Raw genomic sequence first — 23,942 nt, forward strand, 5'->3', positions numbered from 1 at the left:
GGCTTATGGGGCATACAGTATAAATGTGTTTGCTGTCCAAATTCTAATTTGGGTAATTACATTCTGTCTACCTCAATTTCCTCTGCAATTTCAATTATATATAATGGGGTTCTCTGCTTTCTGTTTCAAATGGTAACACTCTTTTGGTGTGGTAAGTTTAAAGCTCCATATTTTCTTTGAAGGTATTTTATCACAATGACAATGAAAAAGAATTGAGTTAAAAATGTGTATATTTTTACATCATACAATTTCATATTTGAAACTAAAGGTTTATTATGTATATTTGTTATTGTAATTAAACCCAAGACATTGGGTTATCTTTAAATTTAGTGCACATAGACTCTACTTTTCCTTAAAACTAATGACCAAACATCTCTTCAGAATAACTTAAGGAGTTATTATTCTAATATTCAATAAGTTAATTTCATGATATTCTATAATTTGATAATTTTCAATTTTAAAATTTGTAATGATTACTACAGATGTCTTTTCCATAATGTGTTATCAGAATTGAATTTTCATAAATGTTATTTCTTAGTGCTTTAAAAGAGGGCCTGTGGAAAAAATACTGTAGACTAGTATTTAAAATATATATGTATTATATATAGTATAGAAAATATATATTTTATATATATCAGTAGTAGAGAAAAATATATGTAGTATAGAAAATATATATATACATTATATAACTTTAGGCACAAGATTTTTTCTACCTCCTAGAACTATACTGTTCTTTCTTAAAATTTGAGTGTTTCAGAAATTAAAAGTAATAAAGGATAAAGATATCTTCAGTAAAAGACAGCAATTTCACTTTAGTGAGAGATATGGATTCATTCTAGATTTTGCTTTTTAGGATTTTTAAAAATGTACTTTATATGGAATTTTATTTTATTTTTTTCAATGCGGGTAGTCTTTCATTATGGCTTCCTTAATCAAATACATCTGTGGAGAACTCCCTGTGAGGTTATAGGTGAGGAAAGTAGAATTTTAGTGTCAATTTACTGGATGTGACACCTTCGATCATTGACTGTCATTTGAACAAACTGAAAGGAGAATTTTACCTACTTACTCAATCTGAGCTTTCATGCTGTAAAGTATAACTGGGATCTATTTGTACATAGGACCAGGAACAAATTATTTACATTGTTTATCCTATTTACAAGAACTATTTTAAATGACTTACAAATATTAAAATAAGAATAGGTAAATAAGTAAAAAGTAGAAAGGTAAAATAAGGTAGAGAATATAAAGTTTAGTTAGGGGTGAAGTTAGCACTAAAGATATATGCCATAAGGGGAGAGAGGATAGGAGTTTGGGTCAGTATGGTTTGTCTTTGTGGTGGTATTAAACAAACAAGGAAGACCTAAAAGGGATGTTAAAACCACAATGAATGGCAGTCCCAGATTGGTTCACTATGGTCTAATAAAGAAACATAATCCAAATGTTGTATTTAAAAAGCATTCTTTACTTCTATATTTAAGGGAAGACAGTGAAAAATAATTTGACCAAAATATTCTGATTATACATATTCCAGTCTTTACATTTCAGCGTCATGACCAGTAATGTTATATTTTATACATTTCAAAGAAATTAATCATTTTTCATTTTCATCATCAATACATATTTTTAATTATAACAGAGTCAGATAAGAGAATTAGAAGGAAACTTTTTGAAAAGATAAACAACAAAATAGGACACTGGCTTCAAAATATGGGTAGACTAGAATCAGATATATTGGTCTTACATTATATCTTTTTATCTTTAATCATAATAATATATTAATCTTCTCCCCTTTGTTCCCATTACCAACTTGTGAAAAGAGATCATATAAAAAAAACAGTAAAATATAGCCAGTATTTTAAACCCAGTTTACTATATTGAAGACAGTAGCATTAACCTCTTAAAAATCTGGACTCTATATTGTATTTACTAATTTATATTGTATACAGCAACAATAATAATAACATAAATAGTAAAAACTAATATTTACTGAGTAATCTTAATGAGTCCTTATACAGGAAAAATACTCTTGTGTAAGTCTCCTCTACTCTACTCCAACACTACTAAACTTCTGACACTTCTGATCAAGAAATGTCTGGTAGTTTTTCCCACACCAAGCAATTCTGCAACCCCAGCTGGGTGCCTTACAATTTAACTCAATTCTGGCACCATCTACCGAGAGATAGCATCAGATCTCACAGGTTAAGAGTTCAGTCCCACAAGACTGTGCTCCCTGCCCCCATTTCCATTGTCAATTTTAAGTCCAGATTATAACCTGTGCTTGTGACCAACCAGCTACAGATTGGAGGTTCCTACCCCACCCCCCCGCCATGAGTTCAATTAATTTGTTAGAGCAGCTCACAGAACTTAGGAAGATGTTTTACTTACTAAATACCCAGTTTATTATGAAAGATGAGAAAACCAAGGTCAAGAAGGAGCGATGACTTGTCCAGTATAACTCAGGAGCAGCCAGATAGAAGAGATGCGTAGGACAAGGTATGTGGGATGAGGCATAGAGCTTCTATGCCCTCGGCACATGCCACCCAGCCAGTACCTCCACATGCTGACCAATCCAGAAGCTCTCTGAACCTCACCCATCCTTTAGGGGCTTTCCAAAAGTCAACTTAGTAACAGAAGCTCAGGTGTAGTTGCAAGGGGCTTATTGTGAGTAACAGACGACCCATTTCACCTCTGTTGTTCTTATCACTTAGGAAATTCTACCCATTGTAGGATCTCTAGACACCAATATCCAGTGTAGGATACCTAGAAGTGCTTTTGATGGAGAGTTCATTGTTAATTGACTTTGGAGAACAGTAACCATAACATTAAACCAAGTATAGCCATAACTTTTGTCACAAGAGCTGCGAAAATGTGTTAGTTGATACTGTGCTATCATATTTTTTTCTGTCTATAAAAGTTCCTGGTTTCAAGGCACACTATTCCTTCTCATCCTGGAAAGAAACTAAAGAAAAAAAAAAAGTTAAATAAGCTAGGGAGTTCTGATCCAGGCTTAGTCAACTTACTAGTTTGGGATCTTGGATAAGTCACCTGTTCCTTCTGGACCTTGGTTTTCTAATATTTAAAAGGTTTTAGTTAGAATAGGTGATGGCTAAAAATCTCCTCAAACTAAGTTATTTACTTTCATTAGAAGCAGCAAATTATTGAGCACAAATTTTGGCACATGAGTTTCAGTGACATTCATGGAACCTTACGTGTCATCTGATTCTGAAATAAATTTGAACAAAATACAAATATGGATTAAGTAAGCTTTTCTTCCTCTAGGATCTAACTAGCAAATTAAGAAATGTTTCTTTCATATCAGTATATCTTAAAGTCCCCTTATACAATCAGATATTTGTACTTCCTAGGCTATAGAAATAGTTGAGATATTGCTAGATTAATCAGTGTCCTTAAAATATATATATGTATATTATATATATAATAGACTCATTCCCTGAAAAATTATGGAAATAATTTAATTTACATGGTAGACCATTTCAGAAAACAAAAATGTTTGTGTATTATGACAACCATTATGCCTGACTTATAGAAATTTGAGGTCAAACAACCATTATCTTTAATAACTGCTGTGTCATAGAGTAAGCTTAAAATGCATTTCTTCACAAGTATCATGATCCAACTTCAACATCATGAGAACTGACCATCCCTTGGAAGCAAATTCACATTTTAAGCCCTGTGTATTTCACAGTCATCTTAGAATTTTGCTTGATACTGCACGACCACATGAGACCCAGCATTTAGTGTGAGATTCTGCATATGATCTACCTGGGAAACTTACAGAAGTCACACAAATCTGAAAGTACTATTATCGTTGATGGTTAAAATGGTGTCCCAGTGATTTGTAGATGTTTTGAACACTAGTTGCTATTGCTTTTCCCAGCTCCCTGCTGCACTGAAATTTAATCGGTTTTCTGTATTTTTTGCAGCAGAGCAGTCACAGGCAATACCATATTTTTTGCATATGCATCTGTTTGACTCTAGTGAAGATTTTTGTTCACACTGGACTCCTGATGTGCACTGATTTAAAATCTAAAAATGAAACTTAATTTTATACAGCTTATAAATATTCCCTAGACAGTATTGGATCCTAAAAGCTAATATTTTTCAGATATAATCAGCAGGAATAGGTAATATATTACCATTAGCGACATTAGCAGCAACAGTAACAAAGGAAACAGTAAATATAAATGTTCTTAGCAACTTCATACTTTAAAACAAATATTAATATAAAATTACACAAATTAGAGTTGCAGCTTAACATTATTCAACATGTTTATTCATAATGATTGTTTCATCTTTAAAAAATGCCAAAATATTGTGTTTTGTCAGCCAAGGACAATAATAGTTAAATAGTAATTTATTTTAAACAGCTACTGATAATACAACCAATCAACACATTAAGTGGTGCCAACATTGGCATCTTGCTAAATAATATCTAGACATTGCACAGAGAGTACATCTTTCAAAGATAAGTCAACAAGAGCAATCAGAGCAGAAAATTAGAATTTGGTATCTTAGCATTAAAATACAGCAAAACTAAAGTTTTAATTGGGGTGACCTAAAAGGGCACTTGATGTAATGATCTCTTTTATTTGTTACTAATTGTTTGTTTCTGATGAAGAAGAAACATACACAGGAATGTTACTGAATTAAGATGGCAGTTTTCTTAACAGCTATGTTTTATTGCTAAAAACAAAAGTGTAGGGAGGGATGAACTGCCACATAGAAATTCTCTGGTTTGTTTCATATCACAAGAATGAATCCATAAAACTCAGGGTCAGTAACAACAAATATGAAATAATTTATATGTGCTTGAAAATAGACTAAAAATGGCTTGTGACAATGCTACATCAGTGGGCTGAGCTGCAGGTACATTCCTATTGCACTAACAAGTCAAGCTGGAGTTGAAATTCCTGAATCAAACTGCTTATGGTGTCTCCTGCAAAGGAGTCACATTCTAGAATATATCTACAATTGGCACTAACTTCCATTTCATTTCTAATTTCAATTGAAAAATTCAGCTGCTGATGTTCACAAACCAAAGCAAAATGTCTTCTTCAAAACAGCATTTTGTATTGCTGAGTTGATAAGGATGGAAATTTTAGCTCCAATTTTTACTAATAAGTTTACTAATAATTTTCTAAAGCATCTTAGAAGAGAACACATGCAGAATGCTTTGTATATGTTTTATATATTCTCATAATCTCATTTTCAAAAACCTCAGAATACTACTAATTTTTTTAAATAGCATACAGTCAAATTACATATATATGACTTTATGTTATATAAATAAATATAGTTTGCTTTCACTGTATGCTCTTGAATTATTATATATAATGTCAAATAGTCCCCTAAAAGTTATCCTCTGTTTCTAGACATTTTGATTGCCTTTTTTAAAATAATGCACTATTAAGCCACTAAGTTTTGGATCCCTTACACATATTATGTAGCTCGATAAAAATATACCAGTATTATAATTTCTATTCATCAAAATTTAAAAAGCTACTCTATGGTAGGCACTCTCTGGGTTTTAGGGACATAGTACCCAATGAGAGAAAATGTCCCTGCCTCAGAGAGCTTACCTTTCAGTGGAGAAGATGCAACATAAAGCACTAAATGAATAAATATATGACAAAATTACATAATAATGCTATGAAGAATTTTAAGGAAGGAATAAGCAGGTGAGTTTGGAGGGCTGTTCCAGATAGGGTGGGAAGAGAAGGCCTTTCTTGAGTGCTGACGGAACAAACGTGCAATGAAGGATGAGCCATGCAAAACTCGGGAGGAAAAGCATTCAGGAGGGTATCAGAAAGAGCCAAGTCCCTGGCGCAGAAACAAATCAGTGCCTTGAGAAACGAAAGGCCACTGGTGTCGCATATAATCTCAGTAGAGAGTGGTAGAGAACAAGCCCTGAGAGATAGGTGGGTCCTGCCAGCATCACATGGGGTTACATAAACTATGTCAGATAATTACACGTGGAACAGCTCCAGCCTAATTTTCTCCACGGTATTTATTTCTTAGACATGCTTATGTGCTGCCCTCATATAGTTTTAAATCTAGATATTCTAATTAGAAGCAGTTGAACCTGCATGCCAAAAATATTTGTCTTTCTAAAATAGTTTAATTAAATTTAGATTTTTTTTTGCTTTAGTTCTATTATTTGTCCTAGTGAGTACAGAGTGACTGCACAACAGTAGTCAAATAATTTGATAAGTGGGTTGTTCTCTTTTAAAATACTGTAAAGTAATGAATGAAATGTTCTTCATACCAAAATATTACAATTCTCAATACCTTCTTTGTACAGGGGCTCTTGAAAGTTGCCATAGATAATGCCAGAGCTCAAGAAAAACAGGTTCAACTTGAAAAAACAGAACTGAAGATGGATTTTTTAAGGGAAAGAGAATTAAGGGAAACACTTGAGAAGCAGTTGGCGATGGAACAAAAGAATAGAGGTATTTTCAAACTTCCAACTAAGTCTAACACTTTATGTCAAATATTCAACATAACGATACTATCTTTCGTGATTTACTGCGAGACCGTAAATTTTTTGTTTTTACTTTTAGCTAAATTTTAGAGCAGGATTTGAATCCTGGGTTTACTGTGCTTCTTAATCTCCAAAGTACATTGTTTCTCTTCTGTTCATACCTCAAGGGGTTGAAATATATCAATTATATCATTAGTCACATAATTTTTATTGCTTACAGCATTTAACGAATTCATAATTTTAAGATAAGAAGGTGCTCTGATAAGATGACAGCCATGAAGAAAAATTTTATATTCATTCACAATCGCCCTTTGAAAAACTTGAGTTAAAGTCATAAAGCTAAAATACAAAATACTGATTATTCAAGCGAAGCAGATTTAGTAAGATATTTATCAACTGAAATGGGAGACTGATGAATATATGAACAAATGACCGAAGTTGAGTGTTTGTATTATTTTCTTTCTGAATGCCTCATTTTCAACCAACAAGGTCAAATACACATCAGAATAGAAACTGATAGGAATTTTTATTGGGCACTTTACAGTGCATGTATAGATAATTTTGAAGGTCATTCATATTTGTGTGTTTATTTTATGTATGAAATCAAAGAGTATTTTCTTTACAACCACTTCCTCTTTGTCTCAGCTCTAAGGTTCTCCTCAGTATTCTAGAAGGGGGAGCTCCTTTTCTCTCATTTAATAAGTACCCATTATAAATACTCCACACTTTCTCATTTGATATGTTTGACATGGTCATTTAAAAATCATTCTTTCTGTTTTGCTTTCAAAACTGGCAGGACTTAAATGTTTTTCATTAGTTACTATGAAGCAACAGCTAGTGGGTCCTGGGATGAGGCTGATTTGGGAAACTGTCACCCCAGGTGTATAGCACCGTTCTAAATAATGTGATTTCACATAGATTTAGATACTAGAGTAATCAAAACAAGATAAACATTGATAGCAGGATATGTTTTAAGTGAACATGGTTCATTCTGTGGAACCATCTTCCATGAGATAGCCATGTCTTGATTTTGTTCTCACTTGGAGAAGTGTTTTTTTTTTTTTTTTAGAAGACTTAAAAGCAGACCCTTGAATTCCTAAAGTAACATTTTCGTTACTTGAGAGACTTTCAGAATTTTGTTGGTTCACAACTGTTGGAGGATTTACATTCTGCTTTATTCCTTTAACCACTAGAGGTTATAGGGCAAAATGTTTCACAGATCACATCATGCACCTCCCATTTAATTAATTATGAACAACAAATTAAGAGTAATAACTATCAGTAATTATCTATTATGAGTGTGTCTATTGAAGCAGCATATTACCCTGAAGAGAGAACAGGCAATCCCATTTGCTTCAGTCACACAGGAGGAAGCGGTGAGCAGTCTATGGCAAGGCGCTGGATATTGAGCTTTCAGTGCCATGGGAGTTTACAATCCAAATAAATAATTCAGAAATCACCGTTTCTTTTCAAAAGGACTTATAAACAATCATCTTTGGAAAGGGAAAGTGTAGGCAAGTAATTTTGTTAAGATAAGCATATGATTTCAACACTATTAAATAAAGAAAATTAGCATTTATTTGAAACCAGTTTTGTTTTTCTTATAAGACTGTACTCAATGTACATTTTGATAAAATACAGTTTCTGTTAATATATAATACTAGCAACAATAAACTAGATAAGTTAATGGTCTGCCATCTTAATAATAATGATTATAAAAATGGGATTTGTGTAAATTAGAAATTGAAAGTAAAACTCTTACATGAGCCATTATTACCTTATTTTATATTTTGAGTAAATACTGTGCTAAATAAAAAATGTTGTTCTTTAATCTGTAGTAAGTAATCATATTATAAACTTGGAATGATTACTTCTTGTGACTAACTCTACCAGAAGGATTTTCTAATACTGATTCTGTCACATTCACATCCACAATGTTTATCAACTATCCAAGAACAAATTATTTCAAAGAAAGGACTTTTATGATTTCCATATGCTGACTGCTTACTTTATATATAGTTTAAAAGTTAAAACAATGATCAATTATAGTATGAATGAAAGTACAGTTAACATACATTTTGTGAGGAACATTTGTTATTATTTATTGATTACAAGTTATATACAAATATATAAATTGTCCAGTAGGAGAAAAATTCATCATAGTTAACTTTTTGTATCATAAGCTACTTTTTTATATAAGTAGCAGTGAAGTTTTATACTCATCAGATTCCTGCAGAGTAAAAGTAAAACTTTCTTGAAATATGTTATAGTGCATATATATTTGCTATGAAGAAATTATTAATATCTCTAAGAAAATTGCAATAGTTTCATCTAAAAATATCTGCTTATATGTGTTAACAATAATTAAGATTATTTAGCTGCTCATATACAATAATATTTGTTGCATTTTCTAAAATTTCAAGAAAGAGTTATTAAAAATTTTGCTGGTGCAACATTTTTGTAAAGCATTTATAGGGGAAATGCTCCATTTACTACTCAAAATTGATGCTTCATAAAGAGACAGGAGTCATAAAGTTTTGCACTATTCAGACTACTTTGTGTTAGTCTGATTCCAGGGCAGAGACTAAGCCACAAAATTTACTTAATCAGTCTTCCTTTATTAGTGAATATAAATATCTATTAAAATTAGTTTCCCATTACATCTGCCTCCACATATGACAATTAGAGTTAATCTTGTAATAGTTCAAAGCTAAATAAAAATTGGCCTCCTTGGATATTTTACTGAGATCTATTTTAGGTAAAAGTGGGTTGCTGTTGTTGCTGTTTTTAAACTTCCTCTGCATAGACGATGCAGTCCAGCAAGGAAAAAAAAAGAACATTACATAAAACACAGAACATTTGTGGAAATTTGATCATTGCAAAAATTTTAAAAAATAATAATGTACATATACTCTTTTCTAGCCATAGTTCAAAAGAGGCTAAAGAAGGAGAAGAAGGCAAAGAGAAAATTGCAGGAAGCACTTGAATTTGAGACAAAACGGCGTGAGCAAGCCGAACAAACACTAAAACAGGCAGCTTCAACAGATAGTCTCAGGGTCTTAAATGGTAAGAGGATGCATCTTTATGCATGGCTAACTAACTTTCATTTTGAATACTCAAAAGGCAATATTAGATATGTGTTTGTGGTTTTGTATATTTCTATGGCTTGTGATTCATTAAGCTGTGCTTGAAAGCAGGGTGGGAAGAAGAGTCATATGTGTTGGGGGAAATGTTTTATTTCATAGGTGCTTCCACAGTTTTGTTACTTCAGTATCTGAGACTTGACATTGCTTCTCTATTTAACCAAATCTGTCTGTACTGAAACATAATAAAATATTAATCTGAGAAGTTCCCAACCCCCCATCTCATTTTATGAACAATTTTGCATTATTTATCCATTCAAATCTTCTGATAGTTCTCATGGTTATAGTCTTTGTTCAACCTTTAAAAGATGACAAAGATTTATGTAATTTTAATTCAGCACCAAAGTAACAGGTTTCTTTTTTTTTAAAGGACAATAGGAATCAAATGAAATGTGTGTCACTCTTACCTTTCTGTGCTTTTAGACTCTCTGACCCCAGAGATAGAAGCTGACCGCAGTGGCGGCAGAACAGATGCCGAAAGGACAATACAAGGTAGGAATTTGCAAAAGGCTATAAATCTAGATCTTGCTCTATGAGTTTTTCCTCCACTTTAGCCTGCTATTCAAGCATGTAGCCTACCATCTGGGCCACATCAAAACAAGTTCAAACAAGGTCAAGTTCATCTTGCTTGTTTATATGAGTGAATTCATTTTGTGCTGATAGACTTTCTTTAAATTAACAGGTCATTTCTGTTTATACAATGCAATTAAAAAAGAATAATTAATTTTAAACAATGTATGATTTAATCTTGAACACAGTAAATGTGTTTTATTGAATGCTTGAAGCCCAATCTAATACACGAAGGGTTTATAAGTTCTATTCTATATCAGTAAATTCATGAGTTAATCAACTAGGTAGTTCTTGAAATTTGAAATTGTCTTCTTTTTGTTCCTGTGACATTACATGCAAAGTAGGCCAGTTGAAAGCTAACAATAAATAAGATTGTTTGGTCTTATGTGGATTTTCCAAATGTTCTGTGTGCCACTATATACATTTTAATAACACAAATCTGCTGAGCAAAATCATATATAGAATACTAAAGGGAGTTTTATTAAACACTCATAAGAGAAAAATATTTACATTGCTGAGACCACACTATTAGGAAAGAACAAAATCTGAAGGTAGCACTTATAGTCTAACATCTACTCTAACAATATACTCAATCTAACAGCATGAATACTAAACAGTAAAAAGAGCATTAAATGAAGATGATTCTTCAAAGGGAAGCCTTAAATGATTAACTGCTAAAATCCTCCCAACTGCTTTCGTTTTGCATTTTAGGCTCAATCATTTTGGGGATATTGTTTGACATTAATTGTGTTACTTAGTTCCAAAAGTATAATTCTTGGTTTAGTGTAAAGGAAATATAATGTTGTAAAGTATCATACATGCAATAAATAAAAACCGGAAACTTGAAACATTCCTGGAGAATGTTTTTTGCTTGTTGATTTTAACTGACACCATGATAATTATTTTTTAAATCCTATGGCTTGAACCGTATGTTATTATGAGACACCTTGGATATACAAGATTAATGCACCTGTAGATGTAGAAAAGACTTCACTGTTTTAGAGCATTACAGACTTCAGTAAAATTATATATGTGGGTGCATCTAATATTATAAAATCAAAAGCTTTCTGTTGCATCTCTAAAGAATTGCACACATAAGTAAACAACTTACTAATAACAAAGCCAGTCCTCTTTATCAGGGACAATAACCTCAATAAGGCCAATGTAGATAATCAGCCCTGGTTTGTGTGTTTGAGCACTACTCAGGCACTAACTTAGCTAATGTCCAAAATGGTCTAAGGAAGCACATAAGTCTCTAGGTAGATGTGATATATATAAATTATCTGATATCCACAGAATTCTCAAGGTGGTCAGAACTCAAGCTAAGAAAAATTATAGACAATATATTCCTTCACACAAATGGGAGGTTTAAGAAAGGATTAGGCAATGATTAAACATTTTTGCATAGTTGACATAATATATAGTTCATGAGTTTGCCATCAGCAATATTTTGGCCATGAATAAGGCCATAATTATTTTTATTTGAATTTGTAAAACTCACATATATTCAAATATATTAATATATTTCAATATAGATAAGATCTTGCTCTCTAGGTTGAAATTCTGACAACTCTCAATTTCTATTATGATTTACTTAATACTCTGAAGAAAATTTTTAATAATAAATTGCCTTCTTTTTGACATCCAGAATGCTGTCAGTTGTATAACATAGAAAACCCACTCAGACAACTTAATAATTAATGAAATGAAATATTTGAACACAATTATACATAGTTACTTTAAGCAAATATAAAATTTATGGGGTTATTTATTGCTTTGGTTTAACTGTAATATAAAACATTTTTCACTTCATTCATTCATTCATTCATTCAGCTTGTCAATTAAAAAGATGGGTTCCTCAAGTCTAATGTGAATGATTAGCAATATTCTACCTTGTGTATACTTACACTTGGATTTAGTTATTTTCTTATACTCTTCATTGAACAGTTTTCTGTAAAACACTTAACTAATATTAATGATTTTAATTACATAATATGATTTTTTCTCAAATGTAATATAGAAAAAACACTTTAGATGAATCTGCATTTCTATGTGTTAATTGCTAAAAGTTATTTCACTAGCACTTGAACTACCTAAGACTTTTAATATACAAAAGCAGAGATCATCTTTTGCTACTTGAACTCCAGTAAATAAGCTCATTTGGCCCTTTGAAACTTTTTTTAAACCTGGAAACTAAATTCATAAATTTGGAAGCTAACAAAAATAACAAAATTAATGATGAAGAGATGATATCAAAGAAAAAAAGACTGTATTTAGTAAAATTCGGAGCCTAAGGTCAAGAATGGGAAAGGCAAAGAAGAAAGAACCAGAACTCATAGCTAATTTGTGAAATGGTCTACGTCAGGCATTCTGGGAGCTATGAGCATGTGTTGCTTCACACTTCAAGAATGACACAAACACAGCCTTGTTCCCTTCACTTACTTTTTCTTGGTGTCCCCAAGCCCAGGCATTATGATAGTCTTTGTATTCTTTCTTGCTCCCAGTCCAATCATAACTGAAATTATTCTGTATTTCAAAATAAACTCAACTTAATTAGGAAAAAAAAAAGGAAACTCACATTTCTTTATACTTGTCATATACTCCTTTATTTTTAACATTTTGGTCATAAATAAATGTCATGCTTGGCCCAGGAGTTAGTCACCTAGCAGTCAGGCACTTAAATACTACTCAGTGACCCCCAAATAAATGTTGCCTTATCAGTATTTATTTATTTTATTTATTTTCTTAGGGGTAATTATTAATTATTTTTAACATTTTTATTGGAGTATAATTGCTTTACAATGGTGTGTTAGTTTCTGCTTTATAACAAAGTGAATCAGTTATTCATATATATATATATCTGCATATGTCTTCCCTCCTGTGTCTGCCTCCCTCCCACCCTCCCTATCCCACCCTTCTAGCTGGTCACAAAGCACCGAGCTGATCTCTCTGTGCTATGCGACTGTTTCTCACTAGCTATCTATTTTACATTTAGTAGAGTATATATGTCCATGCTGCTCTCTCACTTTGTCCCAGCTTACCCTTCTGCCTCCCCGTGTCCTCAAGTCCATTCTCTAGTAGGTCTGCGTCTTTATTCCCATCTTGCCCCTGGGTTCTTCATGACTTTTTTTTTTTTTTTTTAGATTCCATATATATGTGTTCCCATATGGTATTTGTTTTTCTCTTTCTGACTTACTTCACTCTATAAGACAGACTCTAGGTCCATCCACCTCACTACAAATAACTCAATTTCCTTACTTTTTATGGCTGAGTAATATTCCATTGTCTATATGTGCCACATCTTCTTTATCCATTCATCTGTCGATGAACACGTAGGTTGCTTCCATGTACTGGCTATTGTAAATAGAGCTGCAATGAACATTGTGGTACATGACTTTTTGAATTATGGTTTTCTCAGGATATATGCCCAGGAGTGGGATTGCTGGGTTGTATGGTAGTTCTATTTTTAGTTTATTAAGGAACCTCCATACTGTTCTCCATAGTGGCTGTATAAGTTTACATTCCCACCAACTGTGTATGAGGGTTCCCTTTTCTCCAAAGCCTCTCCAGCATTTATTGTTTGAAGATTTTTTGATGATGGCCATTCTGTCTGGTGTGAGATGCTATCGCATCGTAGTTTTGATTTGCATTTCTCTAATGATTAATGATGTTGAGCATGGTTGCATGTGTTTGTTGGCAGTTTATATATCTTCTCTGGAGAAATGTCTATTTAGGTCTTCTGCCCATTTTTGGATTGGGTTGTTTATTTCTTTGATATTGAGCTGCATGGGCTGCTTGTAAATTTTGGAGATTAATCCTTTGTCAGTTGCTTCATTTGCAAATGTTTTCTCCCATTATGAGTGCTGTCTTTTCATCTTGTTTATGGTTTCCTTTGTTGTGCAAAAGCTTTTAAGTTTCATTAGGTTCCATTTGTTTATTTTTGTTTTTAGTTCCATTTCTCTAGGAGGTGGGTCACAAAGGATCTTGCTGTGATTTATGTCAGAGAGTGTTCTGCCTATGCTTTCCTCTAAGAGTTTGATATTGTCTGGCCTTACATTTAGGTCTTTAATCCATTTTGAGTTTATTTTTGTGTATGGTGTTAGGGAGTGTTCTAATTGCATTCTTTTACATGTAGTTGTCCAGTTTTCCCAGCACCTATAATTGGAGAGTCTGTCTTTTCTCCATTGTAAATTCTTGCCTCCTTTATCAAAAATAACATGACTATATGTGCGTGGGTTTATCTCTGGACTTTTATCCTCTTCCATTGATCTGTATTTCTGTTTTTGTGCCAGTACCATACTGTCTTGATTACTGTAGCTTTGTAGTATAGTCTGAAGCCTGGGAGCCTAATTCCTCCAGCTCCGTTTTTCTTTCTCAAGATTGCTTTGGTTATTTGGGGTCTTTTGTGTTTCCATACAAATTGTGAAATTTTTTGTTTTAGTTCTGTGAAAAATGCCAGTGGTAGTTTGATAGGGATTGCATTGCATCTGTAGATTGCTTTAGGTAGTAAAGTCATTTTCACAATGTTGATTCTTCCAATCCAGGAGCATGGTATATCTCTCCATCTGTTTGTATCATCTTTAATTTCTTTCATCAGTGTCTTATAATTTTCTGCATACAGGTCTTTTGTCTCCTTAGGTAGATTTATTCATAGATATTTTATTCTTTTTGCTGCAGTGGTAAATGGGAGTGTTTTCTTAATTTCACTTTCAGATGTTTCATCACTAGTGTATAGGAAGCAAGAGATTTCTGTGCATTAATTTTGTATCCTGCTACTTTACCAAATTCATTGATTAGCTCTATCAGTTTTCTGGTAACATCTTTAGGATTCTCTATGTATAGTATCATGTCATCTTCAAACAGTGACCAGTTTACTTCTTCTTTTCTGATTTGGATTCCTTTTATTTCTTTTTCTTCTCTGATTGCTGTGGCTACAACTTCCAAAACTAAGATGAATAATAGTGGTGAGTGTGGGCAACCTTGTTTTCAGTTTTTCACCATTGAGGACGATGTTGGCTGTGGGTTTGCCATATATGGCCTTTATTACCTTGAGGAAAGTTCCATCTATGCCTACTTTATGGAGGATTTTTATCATAAATGGGTGTTGAATTTTGTCGAAAGCTTTTTCTGCATCTATTGAGATGATCACATGATCTTTCTCCTTCAATTTGTTAATATGGTGTATCACATTGATTAATTTGCATATATTGAAGAATTCTTGCATTCCTGGGATAAACCCCACTTGATCATGGTGGATGATCCTTTTAATATGCCATTGGATTCTATTTGCTAGTATTTTGTAGAGAATTTTTGCATCTATGTTCATCAGTGATATTGATCTGTAGTTATCTTTTTTTGTGACATCATTACCTGGTTTTGGTATCAGGGTGGTGGTTCCCTCGTAGAATGAGTTTGGGAGTGTTCCTCCCTCTGCTATACTTTGGAAGAGTTTAAGAAAGATAGGTGTTAGCTCTTCTCTAAATGTTTGATAGAATTCGCCTGTGAAGCCATCTGGTTCTGGGCTTTTGTTTGTTGGAAGATTCTTAATCACAGTTTCAATTTCAGTGCTTGTGATTTGTCTGTTCATATTTTGTATTTTTTCCTGGTTCAGTCTCGGAAGGTTGTGCTTTTCTAAGAATGTGTCCATTTCCTCCGGGTTGTCCATTTTATTGGCATAGAGTTGCTTGTAGTAATCTCTAATGGTCCTTTGTATTTCTGCAGTGTCAGTTGTTACTTCTTCTTTTTCATTTCTAATTCTATTTATTTGAGTCTTCTCCCTTCTTTTCTTGATGAGTCTGGCCAATGGTTTATCATTTTGTTTATCTTCTCAAAGAACCAGCTTTTAGCTTTATTGATCTTTGTTATCGTTTCCTTCATTTCTTGTTCATTTATTTCAGATATGATCTTTATGATTCCTTTCCTTCTGATAACTTTGGGGGTTTTTTGTTCTTCCTCTAATTGTTTTAAATGTAAGGTTAGGTTGTTTATTTGAGAAGTTTCTTGTTTTTAAAGTAGGATTGTATTGCTATAAACTTCCCTCTTAGAACTGCTTTTGCTGCATCCCATAGGTTTTGGGTCATCTTGTTTTCATTGTCATTTGTTTCTAGGTATTTTTTGATTTCCTCTTTGTCTTCTTCAGTGATCCTTTGGTTGTTTAGTAGTGTATTGTTTAGCCTCCATGTGTTTGTATATTTTACAGATTTTTTTCCTGTAATTGATATCTAGTCTCATAGTGTTGTGTTCAGAAAATATACCTGATATGATTTCAATTTTCTTAAATTTACCAATGCTTGAGTTGTGACCCAAGATATGATCTATCCTGCAGAATATTCCATGAGCCCTTGAGAAGAATGTGTATTCTGTTGTTTTGGAATGGAATGTCCTATAAGTACCATTTATGTCCATCTTGTTTAATGTATCATTTCAAGCTTGTGTTTCCTTATTTATTTTCATTTTGGATGATCTGTCCATTGGTGAAAGTTGGGTGTTAAAGTCCCCTACTCTGACTGTGTTACTGTCAGTTTCCCCTTTTATGGCTGTTAGTATTTGCCTTGTGTATTGAGGTGCTTGTATGTTGGGTACATAAATATTTACAATTGTTATATCTTCTTCTTGGATCGATCCCTTGATCATTATGTAGTGTCCTTCTTTGTCTCTTGTAATAGTCTTTGTTTTAATGTCTATTTTGTCTGATATGAGAATTGCTACTCCAGCTGTCTTTTGATTTCCTTGTACATGGAATATCTTTTTCCATCCCCTCACTTTTCGTCTGTATGTGTCCCTAGGTCTGAAGTGGGTCTCCTGTAGACAGCATATATATGGGTCTTGTTTTTGTATCCATTCAGCCAGTCTATGTCTTTTGGTTGGAGCATTTAATCCATTTACATTTAAGGTAATTATCGATATGTATGTTCCTATTACCATTTTCTTAACTGTTTTGGGTTTGTTACTGTAGTTCTTTTCCTTCTCTTGTGTTTCTGCCTAGAGAATTTCCTTTAGCATTTGTTGTAAAGCTAGTTTGGTGGTGGTGAATTCTCTTACCTTTTGCTTGTCCGTAAAGTTTTTAGTTTGTCTGTGAAATCTGAATGAGATCCTTGCTAGATAGAGTAATCTTGGTTGTAGGTTTTTCCCTTTCATCACTTTAAATATGTCCTGCCACTCCATTCTGGCTTGCAGAGTTTCTGTTGAAAGATCAGCTGTTAACCTTATGGGGATTCCCTTTTATGTTATTTGTTGGTTTTCCCTTCCTGCTTTTAAGATTTTTTCTTTGTATTTAGTTTTTGATCGTTTGGTTAATATGTGTCTTGACATGTTTCTCCTTGGATTTATCCTGGGATTCTCTGTGCTTCCTTGACTTGATTATCTATTTCTTTTCCCATATTAGGGAAGTTTTCAGCTATAATGTCTTCAAATATTTTCTCAGTCCCTTTCTTTTTCTCTTCTTCTAGGATCCCTATAATTCAAATGTTGGTGCATTTAATGTTGTCCCAGAGGTCTCGAAGACTGTCCTCAATTCTTTTCATTCTTTTTCCTTATTCTGCTCTGAAGTAGTTATTTCCACTATTTTATCTTACGGGTCACTTATCCATTCTTCTGCCTCAGTTATTCTGCTATTGTTCCCTTCTAGAGAATTTTTAATTTCATTAATTGTGTTGTTCATCACTGTTTGTTTGCTCTTTAGTTCTTCTAGGTCCTTGTTAAACGTTTCTTGTATGATCTCCATTCTCTTTCCAAGATTTTGGATCATAGTTACTGTCATTATTCTGAAGTATTTTCAGGTAGACTGCCTATTTTCCCTTCATTTGTTAGATCTGGTGGGTTTTTACCTTTCTCATTCATCTGTGTTTTTCTTTGTCTTCTCATTTTGCTTAATTTATTTTGTTTGTGGTCTCCTTTTCACAGGCTGCAGGTTCGTAGTTCTCATTGTTTTTGGTGTCTGCCCCCAGTGGCTAAGGTTGGTTCAGTCAGTTGTGTGGGCTTCCTGGTCGAGGGGACTAGTGCCTGTGTTCTGGTGGATGAGTCTGGATCTTGTCTTTCTGGTGGGCAGGTCCACGTCTGTTGGTGTGTTTTGGGGTGTTACTGGACTTATTATGCTTTTAGGCAGCCTGTGTGCTAATGGGTGGGGTTGTGTTCCTGTCTTGTTAGTTGTTTGGCATAGGGTGTCCAACACTGTAGCTTGCTGGTCGTTGAGTAGAGCTGGGTCTTGGTGTTGAGATGGAGATCTCTGGGAGATTTTAGCCATATGATATTATGTGGAGCTGGGAGGTCTCTGGTGGACCAATGTCTTGAACTTGGCTTTCCCACCTCAGAGGCACAGCCCTGATGCCTGGCTGGAGCACGAAGAGTCTGTCATCCACACAGCTCTGAATAAAAGGGAGAAAAAAAGGAAAGAAAGAAAGGAAAAGAGAAAATAAAATAAAATATAAAAGTTATTAAGATAAAAAACAAAAAATAATTATTACAAAAGATTTTTTTTAAGTAATTAAATGAAAGAAAGAAAGGACAACCAAACCCAAAAACAAATCCACCAATGATAACAAGCACTGAAAACTATACTAAAACAAAAACAGGAAAAAAAAAAAAAAAAAAAAAAAACGGACAGAAAGTACCCTAGGACAAATGTTAAAAGCAAAACTATACAGACAAAATCTCACACAGAAGCATACGCATACATACTCACAAAAAGAGGAAAAGGGGAAAAAATACATATATCGTTGCTCCCCAAGTCCACCTCCTCAATTTGGGATGATTCGTTATCTATTCAGGTATTCCACAGATGCAGGGTACATCCAGTTGATTGTGGAGATTTAATCCACTGCTCCTGAGGCTGCTGGGAGAGATTTCCCTTTCTCTTCCTTGTTCGCACAGCTCCCGGGGTTCAGCTTCGGATTTGGCCTCGCCTCTGCCTGTAGGTTGCCTGCAGGCGTCTGTTCTTCACTCAGACAGGACAGGGTTAAAGGAGCCGCTGATCCGGGGCCTCTGGCTCACTCAGGCTGGGGGGAGGGAACGGTACGGAGTGCGGGCCAAGCCTGCAGCGGCAGAGACCGGTGTGACGTTGCACCAGCCTGATGTGCACTGTGTGTTCTCCCGGGGAAGTTGTCCCTGGATCCCGGGACCCTGGCAGTGGCGGGCTGCACAGGCTCCCGGGAGGGGAGGTATGGATAGTGACCTGTGCTTGCACACAGGCTTCTTGGTGGCCGCAGCTGCGTCCTTAGCGTCTCATTCCTGTCTCTGGGGTCCATGCTGATAGCTGCGTCTCACGCCCGTCTCTGGAGCTCCTTTTAGCAGCACTCTTAATCCTCCTCCTCGCGCACCAGGAAACAAAGAGGCAAGAAAAAGTCTCTTGCCTCTTCGGCAGCTCCAGACTTTTCCCCAGACTCCCTCCCAGCTAGCCGTGATGCACTAACCCCCTTCAGGCTGTGTTCACGCATCCAACCCCAGTCCTCTCCCTGGGATCTAAGCTCCGAAGCCCGAGCCTCAGCTCCCAGCCCCCGCCCGCCCAGGCGGGTGAGCAGAAAAGCCTCTCGGGCTGGTGACTTCCGGTCGGCACCGATCCTCTGTGCGGGAATCTCTCCGCTTTGCCCTCTGCACCCCTGTGGCTGCGCTCTCCTCCGTGGCTCCGAAGCTTCCCCCCTCCGCCGCCGGCAGTCTCCGCCCGCGAAGGGGCTTCTAGCGTGTGGAAACCTTTCCTCCTTCACAGCTCCCTCCCACTGGTGCAGGTCCCGTCCCTATTCTTTTGTCTCTGTTTTTTCTTTTTTCTTTTGCCCTACCCAGGTACGTGGGGAGTTTCTTGCCTTTTGGGAGGTCTGAGGTCTTCTGTCAGCGTTCAGTAGGTGTTCTGTAGCAGTTGTTCCACATGTAGATGTATTTCTGATGTATTTGTTGGGAAGAAGGTGATCTCCACATCTTACTCTTCCGCCGTCTTCCTCATCAGTATTTAGTAGCATCATTTCTGTAAAACTATAGAGGTGAGGAAAAGGAAAACAGAAAGCAGTTTAGGAAATGTTTCTGAGCAAAGAGGCCTTACGTAATTGACTTACTTATCTTGATAAGTAAGGTAAATCAGCTCATACTACCCAGGAATAAAGTTTTCATTGCTGAAATTTGTAGTAACTAACTCAAAATTCATGAATGTGGTGATTTTATGAATTTAAAATTTAAAAAATTTAAAAACAACTTGTTTCAGGAGCTGGATTTTATGGTAATTAACTCTCTCATGCCTGAGTCTTACAGAGTTATATGTCATGATTTCTTATGAAGTTTAGAAATTTATCTTACTTTAAAGCTTTTTGTAAGATATTTTGAATATATATATACAGTAGACAGAATTCATATAAATACTTATTTAACTATTATTTGGACTAGTTAATAAATATCCTTCAAAACCTGAGCCGCCAAACATATAAATGCACATCCACAAAAATGTATGCCGCCAAATCTATAACATTATGCATTTCTTCAACTAAATCCTAATCTCTTCTTGTAGTATTTTTTTCTCACTCCGTAGGCAATAGCATTCACTTAAATGAATTATTTAACTTACATATTTTAACAATTTAAAAAATATCTCTCCAGCCAATCCAGACATCTCTTAAGAGTTCCAAATAATATCACATTTGTATTTGGCTATCTCACAGGGACCTCAAAATCCAGGGCACCAAACCTAAAGGATTCTTCACTCCTCCCTCCTGCAAACCTGTCTTCCTCCATGTTCCTTCTCTATGGTTCCCACATCTGTCCAATCCAATATCCTCCTTAAATACAGTGAGGGAAGTGAAGCTTGACATTTCCCTCCCTTGCCTTCTACACACAATCGCAACTTTTGCCCTTCACTCTCTGTTCTGTCATACTGGAAATTTTTTTTTCCCATAAAGCCTCACAGCTTTCTCCACCTACCAACTACATTTCCCCCTCTTTCCTGCCTTTACTTACCCATCCTTTAAGTCTCATCTTAGAAGTCACAAACTCCAGGTATGCTTCCCAGACTCCATACCTACCCTTACAGCCTCTCCCTGCTCCATGGGTCTAGTTCCTCCACTTAGAGGTTCTTATCATACCTTTCTCTTCTCCACAATAATAGCTGTTCGTCGGTAGTTCCTTTTTTAATGTCTTCTTCCTCCTTTCTCTGGATGGTAGCCAGGCAGGGAATGAACCAGGCCTGTTCTGTTCACCACTGTGCTCCTAGTGTCTATATGCTTGACACGTACATCCTAATATGTCAGATATTTGTGTCTCATTTATGGTGCCCAAATGTTTGACACATTGTGATGCTTGCTATATATTCCCCAAAGGAATTAGGACCTTTGTTAGATCTTGAGGATAGATGTTAAGGATCCCTATTGTCCTGACATTTTTCAGACATTGGTTGGAGATACTGATGGGAGGAAACAAAGGATAATATGATTCCTCCTAGGAAAGTCAGAATTACAAATTCTGGCAGAATTTTTCTATCTAAGAGCTGAATCAACAGAATGTGTTTTTTCTTCCTGTGTGCATTTCTAATTCTTCTTACACATTTGACCCAAGATTTGGATTCTGTGGATATTCACTTACATCCATTTTAAATTTATATTTAACTTAATATACCATAATCACATTTCTTAAATAACACTTTCTTCTTTGGTTTTATAAACATTAACCTCATGCTTCTTTCCTGATTTGTTTCCTATAATTTCAAATGGTTTAATCTCTGTATATTGTTTAGGTGTTCAATATATAGATATGAACTATAACATGGGAGAATCATGAATTAGTACTGTTTTATCTATGTCTTTTATAAATTTTCAAAAAGTCTGAAAAGTTCACTTGCAAAATAACAGCTTTCTGCTTTTTCCTTCTAAGTAAAAACCCATCCTCTTAAACCAAAAAGTAATTGTTGAAATCAGTGGGAATGTGGACCACAGTTCCTCTGACATCTTAGGATATCTGCAAGTTATGCTTGCAAAATCTTGACTCCACTTGAAAGTACATCTCTTTTATTTACATCCAATGTCCATAATCAAAACTGTTTGGCTTTTTATTCTATTTTTGACTGATCTCAGATCATAGAAAACCAGATGTTCTTCCAATCAAAGGACATAAAAGACTTGCCTTCAAATTAACAATCTTTTTGTTCCAATTTAAACATATCTTCTTTCTGTTTCCTAGATATTTGAAGATACATGCTAAATTTGAAAATTATTCATTTATTCAACAAATGTTTATTGAACACTGATGAAATGCCAAGCACACTTATATGATGTTACTGCCTTAGCACTGGGAAGGGGCTTTAAAGATAAGTTAAATCTCTTCATTTTGCAAGAGAGGAAACCGAGGTTTAGTAAGGGTACATGACTTGATAAAGGTTACACCATGAGCTAACTGGAGATGGGAATACAACATGTCCAACTGCTTTTCACATCCCCTATTTTCTCCCCGATTGTTTTTAGATTAGGATTGTTAAAATGTTGTTCTTTTTTTTTTTTTTTTTTTTTTTGCGGTATGTGGGCCTCTCACTGTTGTGGCCTCTCCCGTTGTGGAGCACAGGCTCTGGACGCGCAGGCTCAGCGGCCATGGCTCACGGGCCCAGCCGCTCCGCGGCATGTGGGATCTTCCCGGACTGGGGCACGGACCCGTGTCCCCTGCATCGGCAGGCGGACTCTCAATCACTGCGTCACCAGGGAAGCCCAAATATTGTTCTTTTAAACTATGTTATTATTATATTTTGTTTAGTAACTTATAGATCTAAAACATTATAATGCAGGTCAAGTTTATGAGTGAAATTTGTATCTTTTATCAAGCTATTTCTATTGAGTCAAATGTTCCAGCACATATTGAGTGTCCTAGTAATACATTTTCTTTTATTTAGACTTAGTGATGTTACACAGTAAGTAGAGTATTTGCTTATTAAAACAGTAAGGTGGATTAGGAGCTCATATTTATTGAGCCTTTCCTGTATATTCTAATTTAAATGTAAGATAACAAACATGCAGAATGGCTAATTAACATTCTCACATTTGCACTATGAGTTAGTGGGATTGCTGACATTTAAATTCAGACTTATGACCCTGGAGTCTTTGTTCTTTCCTCCATGCTTTGCTGTCTGGATTTACGTGTCTCTCTTCTAGGATAGTTATTTGAAGCCCCGTCACTCAATGTGGATAGTTAGCACATTGCCTGTTAATGACTTCAAAAATTCAAACAGTGTACTGATAGCAGCTAGGGAATGATGTGTAGTTGGAAAAAAAATGTTTCTTTTCCAGCTTTTTACTTTTTAATCAGTCATTTATGCCTATACCATGTTTACAGACACTTCCAGACACACTAGGGAAAACTTCATTCTAAATGAAGAAAGTGGCAATAAAAGAAATTAAGAGATTAATCATATTTAGATAAAAGATTTATCTACACCCCTACAACTTAGCATGCAATGAACTTAGGACAAATTTAAAATCAGACACAAATCCAATTTTGATTCAGTGTAAGACATTTGAAGAGCATTTTCATTTCTCCAACAGTATGTGGTTTAACAGAGTTGCTAAATGGTATCCCAAGACTCCTACACTGTGAAGGTTCTACGCTGAACCTTACTTAAACTTACCACTTTAAAGATTTATATGAAAGTATGGTTTAAATTTGATTTCACATAATTGTCTTATGCATATTTCTATTTCTAATCCTTAAAATAGACGCATAAGTTTAATGTGGGGTTGGAGGTTCTCTAGACACCTCTACAGAATCTACCA

General features: G+C 34.9%; 1 protein-coding gene across 5 annotated transcripts in view; it reads left to right on the plus strand.

The window, feature by feature from the left end:
* The window catches only part of DACH1 (dachshund family transcription factor 1), a gene marked incomplete at both ends in the record, with an annotated part of 419,718 nt that overhangs the window by 371,360 nt on the left and 24,416 nt on the right, over positions 1-23,942 (plus strand). For all 5 annotated transcript variants that reach the window (XM_079721820.1, XM_079721821.1, XM_079721823.1 and 2 more), the window contains 3 exons: positions 6,326-6,473; positions 9,428-9,571; positions 10,072-10,140. In XM_079721820.1, coding sequence (XP_079577946.1) covers positions 6,326-6,473; positions 9,428-9,571; positions 10,072-10,140 — 361 coding nt within the window. The remainder of the gene's footprint in view (positions 1-6,325; positions 6,474-9,427; positions 9,572-10,071; positions 10,141-23,942) is intronic.

The sequence above is a fragment of the Hyperoodon ampullatus genome (genome assembly GCF_949752795.1).
Source record: "Hyperoodon ampullatus genome assembly, chromosome: 16".
Taxonomy (NCBI): Eukaryota; Metazoa; Chordata; class Mammalia; order Artiodactyla; family Ziphiidae; genus Hyperoodon; species Hyperoodon ampullatus.